Source organism: Saprolegnia parasitica (assembly GCF_000151545.1).
Source record: "Saprolegnia parasitica CBS 223.65 unplaced genomic scaffold supercont2.239, whole genome shotgun sequence".
Classification (NCBI taxonomy): Eukaryota; Oomycota; class Saprolegniomycetes; order Saprolegniales; family Saprolegniaceae; genus Saprolegnia; species Saprolegnia parasitica.
In genome coordinates this window covers 3,470-19,477 of record NW_012156633.1, presented here as the reverse complement: position 1 = coordinate 19,477, position 16,008 = coordinate 3,470, and the positions used below count along the sequence as shown (strand labels likewise).

The following is a 16,008-nucleotide window of genomic DNA, read 5'->3' as shown; positions in this document are numbered from 1 at the left end:
CCAAGAGCTCACGGTGATCGCGTCGGCGAGCGACGAGGCGCCAGCGCCGATGCTGGCCGAAGACAACAACAACCAAGAGGAGGCGTGAGAAGACAGACGACGTAGCGAGTAGAGTTGTCTATTAATTTCAGAAAAAGGAGGAACAAAGTATTTAGTCGAGCTTGAGCTGCTTGCGGACGCGCATCTTGAAGTCGGAAATCTCGCCTTCATAGACGCGGATCTTCTTGTCTTCGACGAGCCAAATTTCCTTGGCGACCTGCGAGATGAGACGCATGTCGTGCGACACGAGGAGCATGCCGCCCTCGAAGGCGTTGATGGCACGCGCGAGCGCATCGATCGACTCCATATCCAAGTGGTTCGTCGGTTCATCGAGGAGGAGCATGTGCGCGTTCTGCTGGGCAATGAACGCAAACACGACGCGCGACTTCTGGCCGTCACTGAGCTGGCCCATGATCTGCGTCTGGACTTCGCCCGTGATACCGTAGCGGCCGAGGTACGAGCGGACATCGTCGACGCTCTTGGACGGGAAGAGCGAGCGGAAGTACTCGAGCGGCGATCTCGTCAAGTCGAGGACATCGACGAAGTGCTGCGTGAAGCGGGCGACACGGAGCTTCGAGTGGGGGCGAATGTTGCCCTTGACCGGCGTGAGGTCGCCCGTGATGAGGTTGAGAAGCGTCGTCTTGCCCGAACCGTTGGCACCGACAAGGGCGACACGCGAGTCCATGTCGAGACCGAGCTCAACACCCTCGTACAAAAGAGGGCAGTCCGGGTAGCCAAAGGCAAGCTCCTGGAACATGAGCACCGGCGGCGGGAGGCGCTCGGGGTTGGGGAACTTGAAGTCGCCCTCCATCTCCTTGACGACCTTCTCGGTGAGGCCTTCGCGCACCATCTTGGCGAGCGTCTTCTCCTTCGACTGCGCCTGACGGGCGAGCTTGGCGGAACCGTGACCGAAGCGGGCAATGTAGTCCTTCATGTGCTTGATCTGATCCTGCTCCCAGGCGTACTTCTTCATCTGGTTCTCTTCCTTCTCTTCCTTGGTCTTGATGTACGTGTCGTAGTCACCCGAGTAGTACTCGAGCTTCTTGCGCGTGAGCTCAATGATGTTGGTGCACACGCCGTTCATGAACTCTTGCGAGTGCGAAATCAAAAGCAGAATCTTCTTCCACTTGGAGAGGTAGTCCTCGAGCCACACGACGGCCTCCATATCGAGATGGTTGGTCGGCTCATCGAGGAGGAGGAGCGTCGGCTGGATGAAGAGCGCACGGGCGAGCGCGATACGCATGCGCCAGCCACCCGAAAACTCGCGCGTCTTCTTCTGCATCATCTGGTCCGTGAACGTGAGACCGCGGAGGATGTTGCGGGCGCGGATCTCGGCCGAGTCAGCGTCCATCTCGTCCAAGCGCTCGTACAAGTCGGTGAGGCGGTTCGTGATCTTCTCGGCCTGGTCGTCCGGCAAGCCCTCGTCGAGCATCTTCTCCGAGAGCTCGTCGACTTCGGTCTGGATCTTGGTGCGCTCTTCGTCGACCGTGATGACGGCTTCGAGGGCCGTCATGTCGGACGGCTCAATCTCGTGCTTGAGGTGGTAGATATCAATCGATTCCGGGATCGGGATGCCACGCGCGCCGAGCACGTTCATGAAGGTCGACTTGCCCGAGCCGTTGCGGCCGATGAGCGCATACCGGCGGCCGTAGTTGAGCGAGATGTCGCAGCTCTCCATGAGCACCTTGCCAAAGTACGTGATCGAAAAGTCGAGCACGTTGATGTCCTTGAAGTTCTCATGCACCGAGCGCGCGTTCATGGCGCAGGTGGCGATGATGCCGTCGTCCGCGAGCTTGTCGGCCAGCGTGCGCTCGACCGGGACCGACTCGGCCTTCTCGTCCTTCTTGGCGGCCTTACCGCCCTTGGAGGCGCCACGACGGCCACGGGTGTTCTTCGGGGGCATGCTGCTGCGTAATGGAGAAGAAGCGAATCTGACGACGGCTCGAAATCACTGGCCCGTGGATTCCCCCACTCGAGCGTTGGCGCATTTAATGCCAGCGAATGGACGATAGCTTGGCGTTTGTATGCGTTGCCGGCCTTATGTAAAAAAGAGCCCGGCCCTGGGATTTTGGGACAAACCCGCGAAAATAGACCATTGGATATCACCACTCGACCAATCGAAAGCGCCGACCAATCGGAGGCGAGGACGCTGGGAGAGATCTGGCTGTGCTACGAGACCAAGATGGCTCCTTGTGTAGTACGGCAAACGGACGAGGTTGCGAGCCTTGCGTGCTTCCGAGTACATTTAATGCGAGCTAGAGATCGCGATGGAGGAGAGCGGCGGTTGCCGTGTAGAGGAACGAGTGGACGGGAGCGAATGTTGCGCTTGGAATGACGTGCGCGACAGGGACCCATCGGCTGTCGATCAAGAAGAACAAGATGGGAGCGGTGCCACGCTGCTGACTCGCTGACGAGGCAGAGAGACTGGCACCGAGCCTTTCACGGCGACAAGCATCCTGCCCAATGGCATCAGCTAATGGCATCGACTTTACGTGCATGTCATGGCTAGCTGGACGTGGGAGGTGGCTAGGTTAGGGTACTGTCCAGAATCGTTGACGGTGAGGACAACTGCCGACCTTGAAAATGTGCAAACCGCCTACTAGTACACTGCAAAATTACCCAAGGATCAAGCGAGAATGTGAACACATGCACTTTTTCTTATACATGTATTCAAGTTATGTGAAAATATCTTCCACATCCTGACGTACAAGTCCATTGGCCCGCCGACCGGGTTCGAGATGCTGAGTCCATCGCTGAGTCCTTATTTCTCTAGGGCTCCATGATAAAATCCATCCGTAGGAAGAGATCGTGGAGAGGTCGTGATGCTTTCTTCTTCCTAGGGTTTACACTAAGGTTAATAGGTTTATCCTGGTTTTATATGTGTGAAGAGGTGTAAAATGTGTTTAACCTCGTGAGATAGAGGTGTCATTTGATTGCCCTGAGGCCAGCAGTAGGTAGAGGGGGTCGGTCGTAGGGATGCGACGTCAGGGCCATGAAAGGAAGCCTTTGCCGATTTCCACTCAACTCGCTGGACAGGGTCGACGTACACTCGCCTCGCGCTATTTGTAGGCAGAGTGATTGTACTGTCCTACGCTGGTGGCGTTATTTTATGCTTTCACGCCCTCCGCCTATAATACAATACCGTCGCCTGCCTATATGTATGAAATATTAAAGATCGGAAAAAGAATAAACGTTTGCATTCAATTGTCGACCTCGCCTTCACGCGTCAGTTTGCCAAATGAATCGCATCTTTGGGAAGAAGAAACCGGAGGCGCCGGCCGTCAACATTGCCGACGTGCATGGCCGCGTCGAGGGCCGCGTCGACAACCTCGACACCAAGGTACGCATAGGCGGCGCGCCCTCGCGTCATCGCCATCGATGTAGATTGACAAGCTGGAGCAAGAGCTCAAGAAGTACAAGGAGCAGGTAATACGCGAGTCGCTGGCGATCGCTGCGTCACGCACTGCGCCTAGATGACCAAGGCGCGAGGTCCGGCGCTGGCCTCGATCAAGCAGCGCGCACTACAGACGCTCAAGCGCAAGAAGATGTACGAGCAGCAGCGCGACAGCCTCTCGGCGCAGTCGTTCAACATTGAGCAGGTACTGCATATGTACGCAATCGAGCAGCTGCAAACTCACGAGACGCAGGCGACGTTTGCGATCGAGACGGCCAAGGATTCGCTCGATACGGTCTCGGCCATGAAGACGGCGACGGCGCAGCTCAAGGCCGAGCACAAAAAATTCAACTTTGAAGAGCTCGAGGTAGGTGGCTGCTTGGTCGTGAAGCGTGCATGCGACTCTGCCTAGAACACGCAAGACGACATGGCCGACCTCCTCGAAGACATGAACGAAATCCAAGATATCTTGGGCCGGTCGTATGGGTAAGTTCTCCGCATCCACCACGCTCACTATCAGCATCATCATGACAGCATTGGCCAAGACATTGACGAATCGGAGCTCGAAGCCGAACTCGAAGGCCTCGAAGACGAATGGGCGATGGAGGAAGCGGCGGCGCCCGTCGACGCGACGCCGTCATACCTCGCGCAGGACTTGCCCGCGGCGCCGACCACCGCGACAGACCGGAAGGAGCAGCGCAACCCAATGGTCGACGAGTACGGTCTTCCGCTCGCCCCGGTCGCGATGCACTGATAACAACCGCCAACCCATATCTAACTCTCTCCGTGCTTTCAGCCATGCTGCGTATGAAGCGAAGTCATAGCTCGGGCTTTACTGTTAGAGTTTGATAAAGACGGCGCCCGTGCTATAGACGGGGTAGCCCAAGGGGGGGTCCGCCGACTGCACGAGGAGGTTGCGCAGTAGCTGCGAATTGGACTGGATCTAATACCACAGCGCGATGAGCGTCCAATAGTCGGTGGGTCGTCGAACCGAGAAGCGCTCGTCGTCGTCGTTGGTCATGTAGAGCAGCTCGAGGGCTTGGCCATGCCATGTGCCTTCGCACGCCGCCCGGTTCAGTGCCACCAGCGTGGTGTCTTTTCTACATTGACCACGTTAGCGTGGTGTGAGACAACTTCCATTCTTGCATACCGGCCAAGCGTATAGACGTTCGACATGTACTGGCCATTGGCATTCTTGGTGAGGGCAAAGAGGTTGGGTCGGTTCGTTGAGATGTAGTACTTCCACCTAGAATCAAGCATCATCAGTCACGCGGACTAACGCTTCCAGTGTTGTACATGGCGGTGTGACGCGGTCCAATGTGCCACTTGGACTGGTAGTGGTGGATCGTGGCTTCGAGTTCGTCTGGCGTGTCGTACAGATCGTTGTCGCCTTGCGCAAACTTGTCAAGGCCGATTTTGACCTATTTATCCGAATTGTTGTAGACCATTTGGTGTGCGATCAAAACAAGAGTACTGCGAGGCGGTACGCACGCACGACAACATCGTACAAGGTCGTGTTGGTGTGGAGCCAATCGTTCTCGAGAGACCGAGGAAAGTTGCCCTGAAAACAGTCAAAAGTATGGTTTGGCCCGCGCTTCTCGTGGACCCCAAACCTAGCACATGCCATGATATACCAATCGTTTACACACCAAAAACCCAATTTATCGTACCCGAGGGTTTCGACAATCGCAAAACATGAGGCTGCAAGGAGGTGGAATTCGGTCACTTTGTTCCACCGGTCCTTGAGAAACGAAGCTCGAACAGCGACACCGGGGTTGACGAACGGCGTCGACTCCGCCTGGTGGCTCTCAATGTCGCCCCACTGAAAAGACCGACGCCCGTGGCACACTGTCGGCCGCTGTTTTGCCAACGACTCGTAGTCGACACTTGCGGCTTCCGTGGCGTTGAGACCGTACGCGATTTCCAAACGCTCCTTTTGCGACGCCGTGCGCTGGTCGGGGGCTTTCACCAACGTCTGCGCTTTTGGCGCCGCCGAGATGGACGCTCGGACGGGCTTGAGGTGCGTCACGAGACGGAGAATGGCGTCGGCGGCGAGCTTGAGCGACGACCGGCGCGGCTCCCGCGATGGCGCCGGCACTGGTATCTCGTCGGCCTATGCCGTCGTGTCGACGACCCTACTAGCTTAAAACGAAAGAAGATACCTTGAGAATGTCGCGCGGATTCGGAACGTGACGCTGCTTTTTGTTTTTGCCTTGCAGGTAGTCCCAGTAGAGCGTGGGGAATTCCTTGAGCACGAAGTCCAAGCCCGATATCGAGACAGGGAACGAGAGCCAGATCTCCGGCACAGACCCATGCGTCACGCGATTCAGCTCCGAGACCAAGGTGACGTAAAAGGTTTCGTGGATGAGGTCGAGGCATTTCGGATCGTCCAAGAAATCGGTCAACGTCACCGTTGAAATGGTGTACATGCGAATCGGGGTCCGCAGCAGTGGCTACGCGTGTCCAAAATCAAAACCAGTCGTTGTTCGACATAGCAAATGCGAACCGTAAACGTGCGTGGCGACGGCAATCTGTGGAGTGCGCCATCGTCGTCGCCACTCACATTCACTTCGTCAAAGGCGTCAGCAATGACATCGTCGAGCTAGCTCAAGTGTCAGGCGGAGCTACGGGGAGGATTTGGTACCTTGGACGCTTCGAGATGATGGCAACTCGTCGTCTCCTGGAGCTCCAATCCCTTGAAGCGCACGACGCAGTAGTCCGTGCTGAGCTCGAGCACCTCGAGAAGACCGAGAAAGTCGTCGACGCGAACGAGGTAGACGTCGTTGCCGCCCTCATGCGACCGCTGGTGCAAGACGGACGCCGGTCCCAAGAGCAATGGAAGCTCGAGCGTAAGCGCGTCAAAGAAATGCTCATAATAGCACCCATCCTCGCCATCGTGCCACGTTTCGTACGAGCTCCAGAAGCGTCGGGGCCGCGGAAACCCCGCCTAAACAGCAAAATGGGATCGTTCCAGATTCAGATTCAGATTCAAATGCAAGAGCGCACAAGAAAGAGGGTCGAGCCGCAGAATGGAAAGAGTGGCGATACGAGGACGATCGCGACCAGGAGCGAGAGCAGCGAAATCGGCGTCGCCAGCAACGTGACGAGGATCCAGTATTCGAAACGTTGTTTGGGTTCAAACACTGTACTGGAAACCACGACGCGCATGTACTGAAGGAGCTCGAGGCCATGCCAAAAGCGCGGCGGGAGTAGCGCCGAGAAGAAGAGTGCGATGGCAAAGCTGAGATTCGCACAGAGCGTACCAACGCCGGCGAGCGCAATCTAGCACACAATTTTGCGATAGTCCAACAACACTATACGACGATAGCGAGTACGTACAACATAGGTCGCGCGGATCGGGTGGCGCTGGCAGATCGTGTACGCGTGGACCATGGCAATCCAGCTGTAGGCGGCAGTGCACGGTGTCCATGCGCACGTGGCAGTCACCGCGTCTCGGGCAAAAAAACATCCCAGGAGCAGCAGCAGCACCACACGCAGGAGGCGGTCGAGGGTGCCACCAACGACATGGAGTAGGCCTTCAGGGACGTAGCACAACCACCGACGACATCGCGCTGACGTCGGTGCCTCCACGAAGACACGAAGCTGCACAAGCACCCAGAGACCGATTAAAAGACCCAGCTACATGGACCGCATGAGCAGCGCACAACGCAGACAGTTGGAACGTACAAGAGAGATGCCGCATTGGTCGCGATCCGAATCGGAGAGGCTCGCAAAGCCGGCGCCGGCCCCCGCCGAGAGCGCAATGACCAAGGCATATCGCAGTGCAGAAAGCATGCGATCACTGTGCAAGAGCGTGTGGCGCCAGAGCTCGGGGACGTCGGCCATCGAGCCCTTCAAGTCGGCTTCGGAAACCATGGTCCGCTCATGCTCGGGCGAAAACGGCACGACCTTGGACGTCGTCTTCAGCAGAATCTCGCGTGTCAGCACCTCTTTCCACGAGCGCAGACGACTCGAGGCGAGGCACCGCCCCAGTGCCGACGCTAGCCCTAGCGAGACGGCCAGGGGCGCCGAGGCGCTTGCTGCGACTAGTCCCGTAGCCCCCGCGTAAGCGACTGCGTACATCATCAGTAGGTAGACGTCTTCACACGGCGCGTGGCCGAATCCAACGCCAAGCGCCTGCTCCACGATATATTCAAAGAGTGCGGTCGTAGGCGGGAGCACGCCAAAGTTCAAGAGCACTGGTGTCGCATAGAGACAGTAGCGCACGGCCAAGCGGGCCGTGAGGGCGGACGGCACCGCCGTCTTCAAGATCCAGTCGAGCCCTGCAAGCCCCGTCACGTAAACAGCGCGCTGGACGTCGTCGAGTGCAGAAGGCGCACCCACGCGCCACGTATTGACGTCGACGGGGCTCCTTGCGCTCATCGGGTATTGCGCCGTGGCGTAAACGGTCCAGCCAAGCACGTTCTCGACGATGTCGCAGTTACTGTACGTGCTGGCATAAGCACCAAGGTCACGATCCGAGAGGAGCTGCATGACGAGGCCTGCCATGCAAAAGGTGAGCGAAAGCCCAATCGCCTCGTCAAGCAGGTGCTTGGGCGGGAAGAGCATATCGAGCAGCATCGACGTAAAGATCTTGTGGTTCACGTGCGTGTCCGTGTCGTCGATGCTCTTGCGCGTACCACGCCGCGGCGCTTGGTGGTTGCGCCGCATCAGAAACACGATGCTTTGCAAGACAACGACGAGCGCGACGACTGAGAAACCGAAGACAACCGCCTTGACGTGCAGCTCGAGGGCCACGACACTGAGGCCGGCGCCTAGGGCCGGTGGCACGAGGAACACGACGACCTGGAGCACGTTGACTTTGATGTGAGCGCCAAGGGCGCGTCGAATGTGCACGCCGCCGAGCCACGATTGGAGCCAGCGCGAGAGGACAAAGTCGAGCTAATCATGGAATGCGTCGATTCTACATGAAGAGAAATAGGGAGCTCGAACCTTGTCGTCCGTGATGAACGGAGCGACGTCCTCCGGGCACCCGTACGAGAAGAGCGCGCGGAGCATCGGAGTGTGAAACTATGGATCAGTCGCGCCAAAACCGATCTCAAAATGCATGTCGGCGATTTGAATAGCAGGGACGTTCTCTGTGCCGCTCGTGATGATCGTCAGCGCCGCGCACCAAGCCCTAGACACGTCTACCGAAACACACACGGAAAGCACACATTGATTACACAACCACTTCATCGGGCGCCATTTGTGCACACGATGAGGTCTTGGTGCGATGGTGTGCCTGTCGATTGTCGTTCCCCTACCCGTACTACCTTAGAGGCTTGACGCGTGTTGGTCTGAGTAGGATGTTGCAAATTCTTGAACCAAGGATTCACCAATAAGCCTCAAGGGTTCATCGTTCTTGTAGTGCGACTGTTCTACGTCGGTCATGCATGGCATAGCGTTCGTTTCGAAAGCGGCCTTGCTAACGTTTCTTTAAACTTAGCTCTCGGGAGCCCTTTCCGCCGAGATGCGGCGACGTCGTTCACGAGATGCCAGAACACAGCATCTTTGACGAGATAAGCCTTGGAGGAGGCCAGAGCGCCAACTTCATTTCCACTTTGGAAGCCGACGACCAACATCAAAATGGTCGTGGTGAAGCGTTCGCTGCTCTTTGCGGGGTTTCTTGTCGCCTTGGCCACCGGGCAAACCACTGGACCAGCACAATCGACCTTTGCACCCAGCTCGACGACTCCGGGTCCATCAACTACGACCCCATCGCCATCGACGGCAATGCCGTCGCCAACGCCGACGCAAACAGCAGCTTCGATGATGCCAATACCGACACCGACACCTACGACGGCCACTGTAATGCCTACACCGACACCTACGACGGCCACTATGATGCCGACACCGACGACGGTGACCATGTCACCGACACCTTCCGTGTCCCCGTGCACCTGGACGACGCCACAGCCAACGACTTCTATGTCCCCGTGCACTCAGACGCCAGCACCGACGAGTCCGACCCCGACATCCGTGACGTCAACGCCGACATCGACATCGACGCCTGCCACAAGCACCCCGACCCCTATTACTCCCAAGCCAAGCACGTCAGCACCGACGTTCGCTCCTACTCCGACCACCTCGGCAACACCACTTCCGACCACTCGTAGTCCCGTGACGCCGCAGCCATCGTCCAGCCCCGTGACACCGCACGCCGTCAGCGAGCCCTTGACGCCTCAGCCATCGTCCAGCCCCGTGACACCGCAGCCGACGGCCAGCCCTTGACGCCTCAGCCATCGTCCAGCCCCGTGACACCGCAGCCGTCAGCGAGCCCCATGACTCCTCAGCCATCGTCCAGCCCCTTGACGCCTCAGCCATCGTCCAGCCCCGTGACACCGCAGCCGACGGCCAGCCCCTTGACGTCTCAGCCATCGTCCAGCTCTGTGACGCCGCAGCCGACGGCGAGCCTCCCGACGCCTCTGCCGTCAGCGAGTCCTTTGACCCCGCAGCCGAGCCCGTCGACAAGCAGCCCGGTTCCATCATTTGCGACTCCGACACCAAGCCCGTCAGCGGCGCCATTTACTGTCTGCCCCGGATTTCCTGTGCCAACTGCAGGGTGTACGGGAAACTGGTTCCCAAACTTTGTCAACAGTTTGACGTTTTGTGGTCCAACGACGAACCCGTGTGCTGCAAACGTCGACAACTGCCCTGGACCTCAAAGAGGCCTCCCGTACGGCTCCATGTGCATGCAAGCGTCTGATCGCACTTACGGCTGCGTGCCGCGAGTGACGTGCCCGCCATTGGGACCAACACCAGCCTCGACGCCTACACCATCTGCGACTCCAGAGGGCGGAATCATCACGACGCAGCCCGTCCCGGTCACGAAGTCGACGCCAACTGCAACTCCCGAAAGCGGCAACCTGACATTTCCACCCATCACACCCGCGCCCGAGCCCGAGCCAACGACCGTTCCCACCAGCTGCACCTTTTCCGTGAGCATTCCTTCGTACGAAGAGTGCGCAGACGACAAGATGCTGGCCCAAGGCTGGCTCCCGACCAGTGTCGTGGGCAGCAGCACGTTCTGCGCGCAAATCTCGCCTCCCAACAAGCCGCGTTGGTGCTCGGGCGATGCTCCGGGTGTTTGCCCGTCGCCCCAACCCGGTCTTCCGTTTGGCTCGATCTGTCGCGTCCTCAACGAGACCCTTGCTGGCACACCGCAAGCTGTCTACGGTTGTGTACAGTCGCCAGACTGCGAGACGCTCGAGTTCGAATCGGGGATCATCACGTTGCCGCCTATCACGCTGACGCCCGTGCCAAGTGCGCAGCCATCGACGACATCTCCTATCTCGCCAACAGCGAGTCCGACGCCGTCTGTGAGCCCAGCGACGCCGAGCCCAACCACCTCAGTGGCTCCTGTGCCGTCGCCGAGTGCGTCAACCAGTTCTCCGATTCCGTTGACGTCGAGTCCAGCGCCGGTGCCTCCGTCGACAGCTCTGGTGACGACAGCTCCAGTGCCAATGACGAGTGCGCCAACGAGTGGTCCCACGTCGGCCCCAGTGCCCCCATCTCCGACTACAGCGACCCCGGTGATGTCGACGCCTACGCCCATAACGATCGTTCCAGCCCCAACCACGGTGACGTTGGCACCCACCACGAATACGCCATCGCCAACGACTGGAACTACCCAACCGACATCGACACCGCAACCGACATCGACACCGCAACCGACGACCATGGCGCCGGCTCCTACAACGGTGACGCCGCAGGCGACCACGGTAACGCCTCAGCCGACGACGGCGACGCCCATAGCTACTACTTTGACCCCTCAACCGACTACGGTGACGCCTGCCCCAACGACGGTAACGTCCGTGCCAACGACGGTGACGCCGCAGCCGACCATGGTGACTCCTCAAACCACTACGGTGGCGCCTGCCCCAACGACTGTGACACCCTTGCCAACAACGGTGACGCCTACCCCAACGATGGTAACGTCCGTGCCAACGACAGTGACACCCGTGCCAACGACGGTGACGCCGCAGCCGACTACGGTGACTCCTCAGCCCACTACGGTGACGCCTGCCCCAACGACGATGACGCCGGGCCCTACGACAAAGACTCCTGTGCCACCATACCCAACACGTGCCCCCCAGCCGGTCTACCCAACGCAGGCTCCGTTGCGCGTGTAAAATCGCCAGCTATGCCCACAGTGTCGCCGAAGATACCCACAGCAACTTCCTCAAAACCTGTTTGAGAATACTGTCTGCTTCGTGTAGCTATATCACTGCGTATCTACCTTGAATAAGAATACATATCCTCTCCATCACGCTCGCGCAACCGAATCCTATCCCATCGCATCAGCCGCGCCGGTTGGTCGTTTGGACCTGTCTTGGCCTACTAGTAGGTGTGTGAAAGACCAACGCGCGAGGTGAGCTTTGGCGTTAGAGGCGACGCCACCGATATGTTGATGCTATACCCAAAGGCTGCCCACGTCCTCTCACGCGTACGTACGTCTGTCGCACGTCGCGCTCCGATCCAACTCGGGAGCGCCAAGCAAAACTCAAGTTCAACCTCGCTCTGATTGGCCAAAATTCCTCAATTTCATTGGTCAAAAAAAGAATTCCAGACAAGCAGCAGCATGCGCCGCGTACTCTCGACGTCGCGCCTCCTCCGCGCGGGGCTGCTCCAGTGGGCCTCGCCCATGCGCCTCGCTGGCCAAGGACCGTTCCGCGCATCTTCTCAGCACCACCTGAGTGCACCGAGCGCCAAGACCTTTGTCTCCAAGTACTACGAGATGGACGATCACACGGTCATCGACGACTTCTTGCGCCGGAAGGGCCTCGCACTCAAGGAGACGCCGACGCACTACATTGTGCGCGACTGCCCGTTCTGTCATGCGACAAAGGGCCGGCCAGACAACCTCTTCAAGCTCTACGTCGCCAAGACCAACGGCGTGTACCTCTGCCACCGGTGCGGCGCGAGCGGCAGCTGGTTTGCCTTTCGCCAAAAGGTGTGCATTTTCGCGTCATGACACATGCCTCATGTACGCAATGCATAGCTCGGTGGCAACGATGTCGTGCCGGCCGCGATGGGCTACGCCGACTCGGCGCGCTACACGGAGGACGAGCCCAAGGTCATCTCGGTGCTGGATAACGCCAAGTCGATTGCGCTCCAGCGCAATTTGCACGACGACGACGACTGCAAGCACGTCCTCGACTACCTCACGAGCACGCGCGGCTTGTCGCCCGAGGTGCTAAAAAAGTCTGCGTCGGCGCGATCGAGCAGCCCTTCTACGACGGCGATGCGCAGTCGCACAAGTGGTGCGTGACGTTTCCGTGGATGGCCCGCGACTCGGACCTCTCGCTCATGGGTGTCGAAGCCGACACGAGCGCGGTTGCCGGCGACGCCAACCGCTTCAACGTCGTACGCCTCAAGGTGCGCGCGATCGACGACAAGTCCAAGCAGCGGCTTGTGCCAAAAGGCGGGTCGTGGGGGCTCTTTGGGTGGAACACTGTGCCGACGGCTGCGACGTCGCTCGTTCTCACGGAAGGCGAGTTTGACGCGATGGCCGTGCACCAAGCCACGGGGCTGCCGGCGGTGTCTCTCCCAAACGGATGCCGGTCGCTGCCTCCCGCCGTGTTGCCACTCCTCGAACGCTTTAGCACGATCTACCTCTGGATGGACAGCGACGTGCACGGCCAAGACAGCGTCGAGAAGTTTGCGCTCAAGCTCGGCGTCCAGCGCACGTACATTGTGCGGTCCCAAGCGAAAGACGCCAACGACGCGCTCCTCTCTGAGATGAACCTCCAATCGGCGATCGACAAGGCGGAGCGCAAGCCACACGCACAGATTGCAACCTTTGATCAGCTCCGGCGCGACGTACGGCCTTTGATTCGTTGTAATATTGTATGGACAATAATGCTGTCGTAGGTGCTCGAAGAGCTCTTGAACCCGCTGCGTGCCAGTGGTGTGCAGTCGCGGACGCTTCCGGCGCTCAACTCGTACATGAAGGGGTTCCGCAACGGCGAAGTCACCGTGCTCACGGGCCCCACCGGTTGTGGCAAGACGACGCTTCTCAGCCAGCTATCGATCGACTGGTATCGTGTTGCGTCGCGAGGATGAGACTGAAGGTGTCCCTTTTTGTAGGTGCGCCCAGGGAGTGAGTACGCTCTGGGGCTCGTTTGAGATCAAGAACACGCGCCTCGTGCACAAGATGCTCACGCAGATGGCGGGCGAGCCCCTTGCGTGCAATTTGCCGCTATTTGAGAAGACGGCGGACGCGTTCGAGCAGCTCCCCATGTATTTTTTGCGCTTTTTTGGCTCCACGGACGTGGACGAGGTCCTTGACGCGATGGAGTACGCTGTGTACGCGTACGACGTGCAGCACATTCTCCTCGACAATATTCAGTTTATGATGTCGGGCCAAGGCCGCGGCTACGACAAATTCGAGCGCCAAGACGCGGCGCTTGACAAGGTATGTTTTTCAGTTTCGCACTTGTCGCATCTTTTTTTTGTTGATAACTTGATATTTTGCTAGTTTCGCAAATTTGCGTCGGCCAAGAACGTGCACATTACGCTCGTCGTACACCCGCGCAAGGAGCAAGACGATACGGACTTGAGCCTCTCATCCGTCTTTGGCACGGCCAAGGCGACGCAGGAGGCCGACAACGTGCTTATTCTCCAGCGCATCAAGGGCGAGATGAAGCTCGATATTCGCAAGAACCGGTTTGATGGTACGCTGGGGTCGATCCCGCTGGCCTTTGACCCGCGCAGCAACTGCCTCCGCGAGCGCTACGCTACGACCATGCCCGATGCCGTCGCGGCCGTGGACGCCGAGCACGAAGTGCACCGCATGCAGTGCGATGTGTCGCCGCCGGTCACGTCGTATGCGAGCGAGATCATTCTCGAGCCAACGACCCCGAGCGTCGTCGCGCCGCGCCAGGTGCAGCATTTGAACGGACGCCACGACGTGGCCGACGAGGAAGAAGAGCCCTTCTCCATGTTTACGCCCATTATTACCAAGTAGATTCTTCATTCGCGACGTTGTTGTTCCTTTTCGTTGCTTGCATCGCGACCTGCGAGCAAGGCGAACTCTTGGAGGCGGATCATCAACCTCGCCTTCCGGAGCGAATCTCGGTGCCAATCTAGAGTCGACATCAGGGCAAGGCAGCGCAATCGTTGGATCGCGTTTGGATCGATGTCTGGTATCGCCCGAGATATCGTTGCGCGTGATGCTACGAACTCATCAATCCAGGATGCAAAGACTCGTCGTCTCGACTCGAAGCACCGCGATCTGGCTCGCCGTTGCTGATACATCTAGTTCGCGAAGACAACCCGTCGACGACGCACTGTACCATCGGCACCCAAGGTGGCAACGTCGAGGATACTGAGTTTCGATGAAACAGTCCGCGGCCGACGCGTCGCCTTCGCGCAGCAAATGTCAACTGGTCGCTTAGAACAATGAATTTGTCTACCCTTGCTTAAATCTCGGTCCTTTCCCAACGGCCGTTGGACAACCTCGGCGCCAGGTCCTGATCCATCGACAAGCACAGCTGTATCGGTGGTTGGAAGAAGTGATGGCGAGTTAGAGACGACTCCAGCACTTTGCCGTCGTTTGATGGGATCCCACACGTGGCGCGAAAACGCCATAGCGCGCTGTGATTGGCTGTGAGGAAAGGTCCGGGAAAAGTCCGGAATTCGGAATCCACGGGATGAGCAAGCGCAAGAAGGGCGTGTCCCTCGACGAGAAGCGGGACCGGATCCTCAAGCTCTACCACGAGTCGCTGGACGTCTTCAACCTCAAGGAGGTCGAGAAGCTTGGCTCCAAGGCCGGCGTCGTGCTGCAGACCATCAAGGACGTCAACCAGGCGCTCGTCGACGACAACCTCGTGGACACGGACAAGATTGGCGCCGGCAACTACTTTTGGTCCTTCCCGAGCAAGGCCGTGCAGCAGCGCAAGCGCAAGCTTGAAGACCTCGAGGCGCGGCGCGACGACCTCCGCGCCAAGCTCACGCACGTCCAGTCGTCGGTTGCAAAGCACCAGAGTCTCCAGACGCAGTCGGACGACCGGGCAGAGCGGCTCGCCCAGCTCAGCGCGCTCAAAACCCAAGCCGACGATATGCAGAAGAAGATTGCGCTGCTCCAAGAGAACGACCCGGACCTCTTGAAGAAGCTAGGTATATGTTGTGCGATCTTGGCGTCAGCTCCGACCCTTCCATTTCACTAGATGCCAAGGCAAAGGTGGCCAAGGAAGGCGTCGACCGCTGGACAGGTTTGTGCTCGGTGTTTTCCACGTGGCAGACAAGGATACCATGCCCATAGATAATGTGTTCAACTTGAAGTCGTGGGTCATCAAGAAGAATTCGTGCTCGTCGGCCGAGGTCTCGTCCTGTGCACGCTATGCGACCTCAGTAACCTCTCTTGCGCACTAGGTTGAGAAATGGCTGGGCATCGCCGACGACTTTGACTACGTGGAATAAGCGCCATGGGTTCTACCTACGTGTGTTGCCTCATGGCTGTCTTCGCTTGATGCGCGGGGCGACCGTTAGCGAGTACATTCTCCTCGGTACCGATTCGAAGCTGTGCGAGCGGCGGTTGATCCCCTAATCCCAACGGCCGATTCGACGCG

At 58.5% G+C, this 16,008-nt stretch overlaps 7 protein-coding genes across 7 annotated transcripts; 4 read left to right on the top strand and 3 right to left on the bottom strand.

Moving 5' to 3' along the window:
- Positions 1–99: 99 nt before the first annotated feature.
- Positions 100–2,000, bottom strand: SPRG_16178 (hypothetical protein). The gene has a single exon (XM_012355407.1). It carries the CDS (start codon positions 1,940–1,942, stop codon positions 152–154), a length of 1,791 nt encoding a protein of 596 aa, XP_012210797.1. The 5' UTR covers positions 1,943–2,000; the 3' UTR covers positions 100–151.
- Positions 2,001–3,253: 1,253 nt separating this feature from the next.
- SPRG_16177 (hypothetical protein) lies at positions 3,254–4,248 on the top strand. The gene is made up of 6 exons (XM_012355406.1): positions 3,254–3,379; positions 3,424–3,465; positions 3,513–3,638; positions 3,687–3,800; positions 3,846–3,919; positions 3,968–4,248. Exons 1-6 carry the CDS (start codon positions 3,278–3,280, stop codon positions 4,185–4,187), a joined length of 678 nt encoding a protein of 225 aa, XP_012210796.1. The 5' UTR covers positions 3,254–3,277; the 3' UTR covers positions 4,188–4,248.
- A 23-nt stretch (positions 4,249–4,271) lies between these two features.
- On the bottom strand, positions 4,272–6,927 carry SPRG_16176 (hypothetical protein; the record flags this gene model as incomplete). The annotated part of the gene is made up of 11 exons (XM_012355405.1): positions 6,773–6,927; positions 6,440–6,715; positions 6,078–6,380; positions 5,940–6,035; positions 5,596–5,886; positions 5,104–5,546; positions 4,908–5,046; positions 4,730–4,854; positions 4,584–4,679; positions 4,425–4,533; positions 4,272–4,376 (listed from the first exon to the last, which is right to left on the bottom strand). The coding sequence occupies exons 1-11, from the start codon at positions 6,824–6,826 to the stop codon at positions 4,272–4,274; spliced, it is 2,037 nt and encodes a 678-aa protein (XP_012210795.1). The 5' UTR covers positions 6,827–6,927.
- A 145-nt stretch (positions 6,928–7,072) lies between these two features.
- On the bottom strand, positions 7,073–8,452 carry SPRG_16175 (hypothetical protein; the record flags this gene model as incomplete). The annotated part of the gene is made up of 2 exons (XM_012355404.1): positions 7,073–8,335; positions 8,387–8,452. 2 exons carry the CDS (start codon positions 8,450–8,452, stop codon positions 7,073–7,075), a joined length of 1,329 nt encoding a protein of 442 aa, XP_012210794.1.
- A 570-nt stretch (positions 8,453–9,022) lies between these two features.
- On the top strand, positions 9,023–11,684 carry SPRG_16174 (hypothetical protein; the record flags this gene model as incomplete). Its single annotated transcript, XM_012355403.1, has 7 exons — positions 9,023–9,057; positions 9,099–9,501; positions 9,553–9,690; positions 9,741–9,915; positions 10,229–10,692; positions 10,743–11,535; positions 11,656–11,684. 7 exons carry the CDS (start codon positions 9,023–9,025, stop codon positions 11,682–11,684), a joined length of 2,037 nt encoding a protein of 678 aa, XP_012210793.1.
- Positions 11,685–11,989: 305 nt separating this feature from the next.
- On the top strand, positions 11,990–14,423 carry SPRG_16173 (hypothetical protein). Its single transcript, XM_012355402.1, has 5 exons — positions 11,990–12,389; positions 12,438–13,258; positions 13,310–13,476; positions 13,526–13,853; positions 13,917–14,423. Exons 2-5 carry the CDS (start codon positions 12,719–12,721, stop codon positions 14,403–14,405), a joined length of 1,524 nt encoding a protein of 507 aa, XP_012210792.1. The 5' UTR covers positions 11,990–12,389; positions 12,438–12,718; the 3' UTR covers positions 14,406–14,423.
- A 645-nt stretch (positions 14,424–15,068) lies between these two features.
- Positions 15,069–16,008, top strand: SPRG_16172 (hypothetical protein). Its single transcript, XM_012355401.1, has 4 exons — positions 15,069–15,556; positions 15,607–15,651; positions 15,702–15,760; positions 15,812–16,008. Exons 1-4 carry the CDS (start codon positions 15,091–15,093, stop codon positions 15,857–15,859), a joined length of 618 nt encoding a protein of 205 aa, XP_012210791.1. The 5' UTR covers positions 15,069–15,090; the 3' UTR covers positions 15,860–16,008.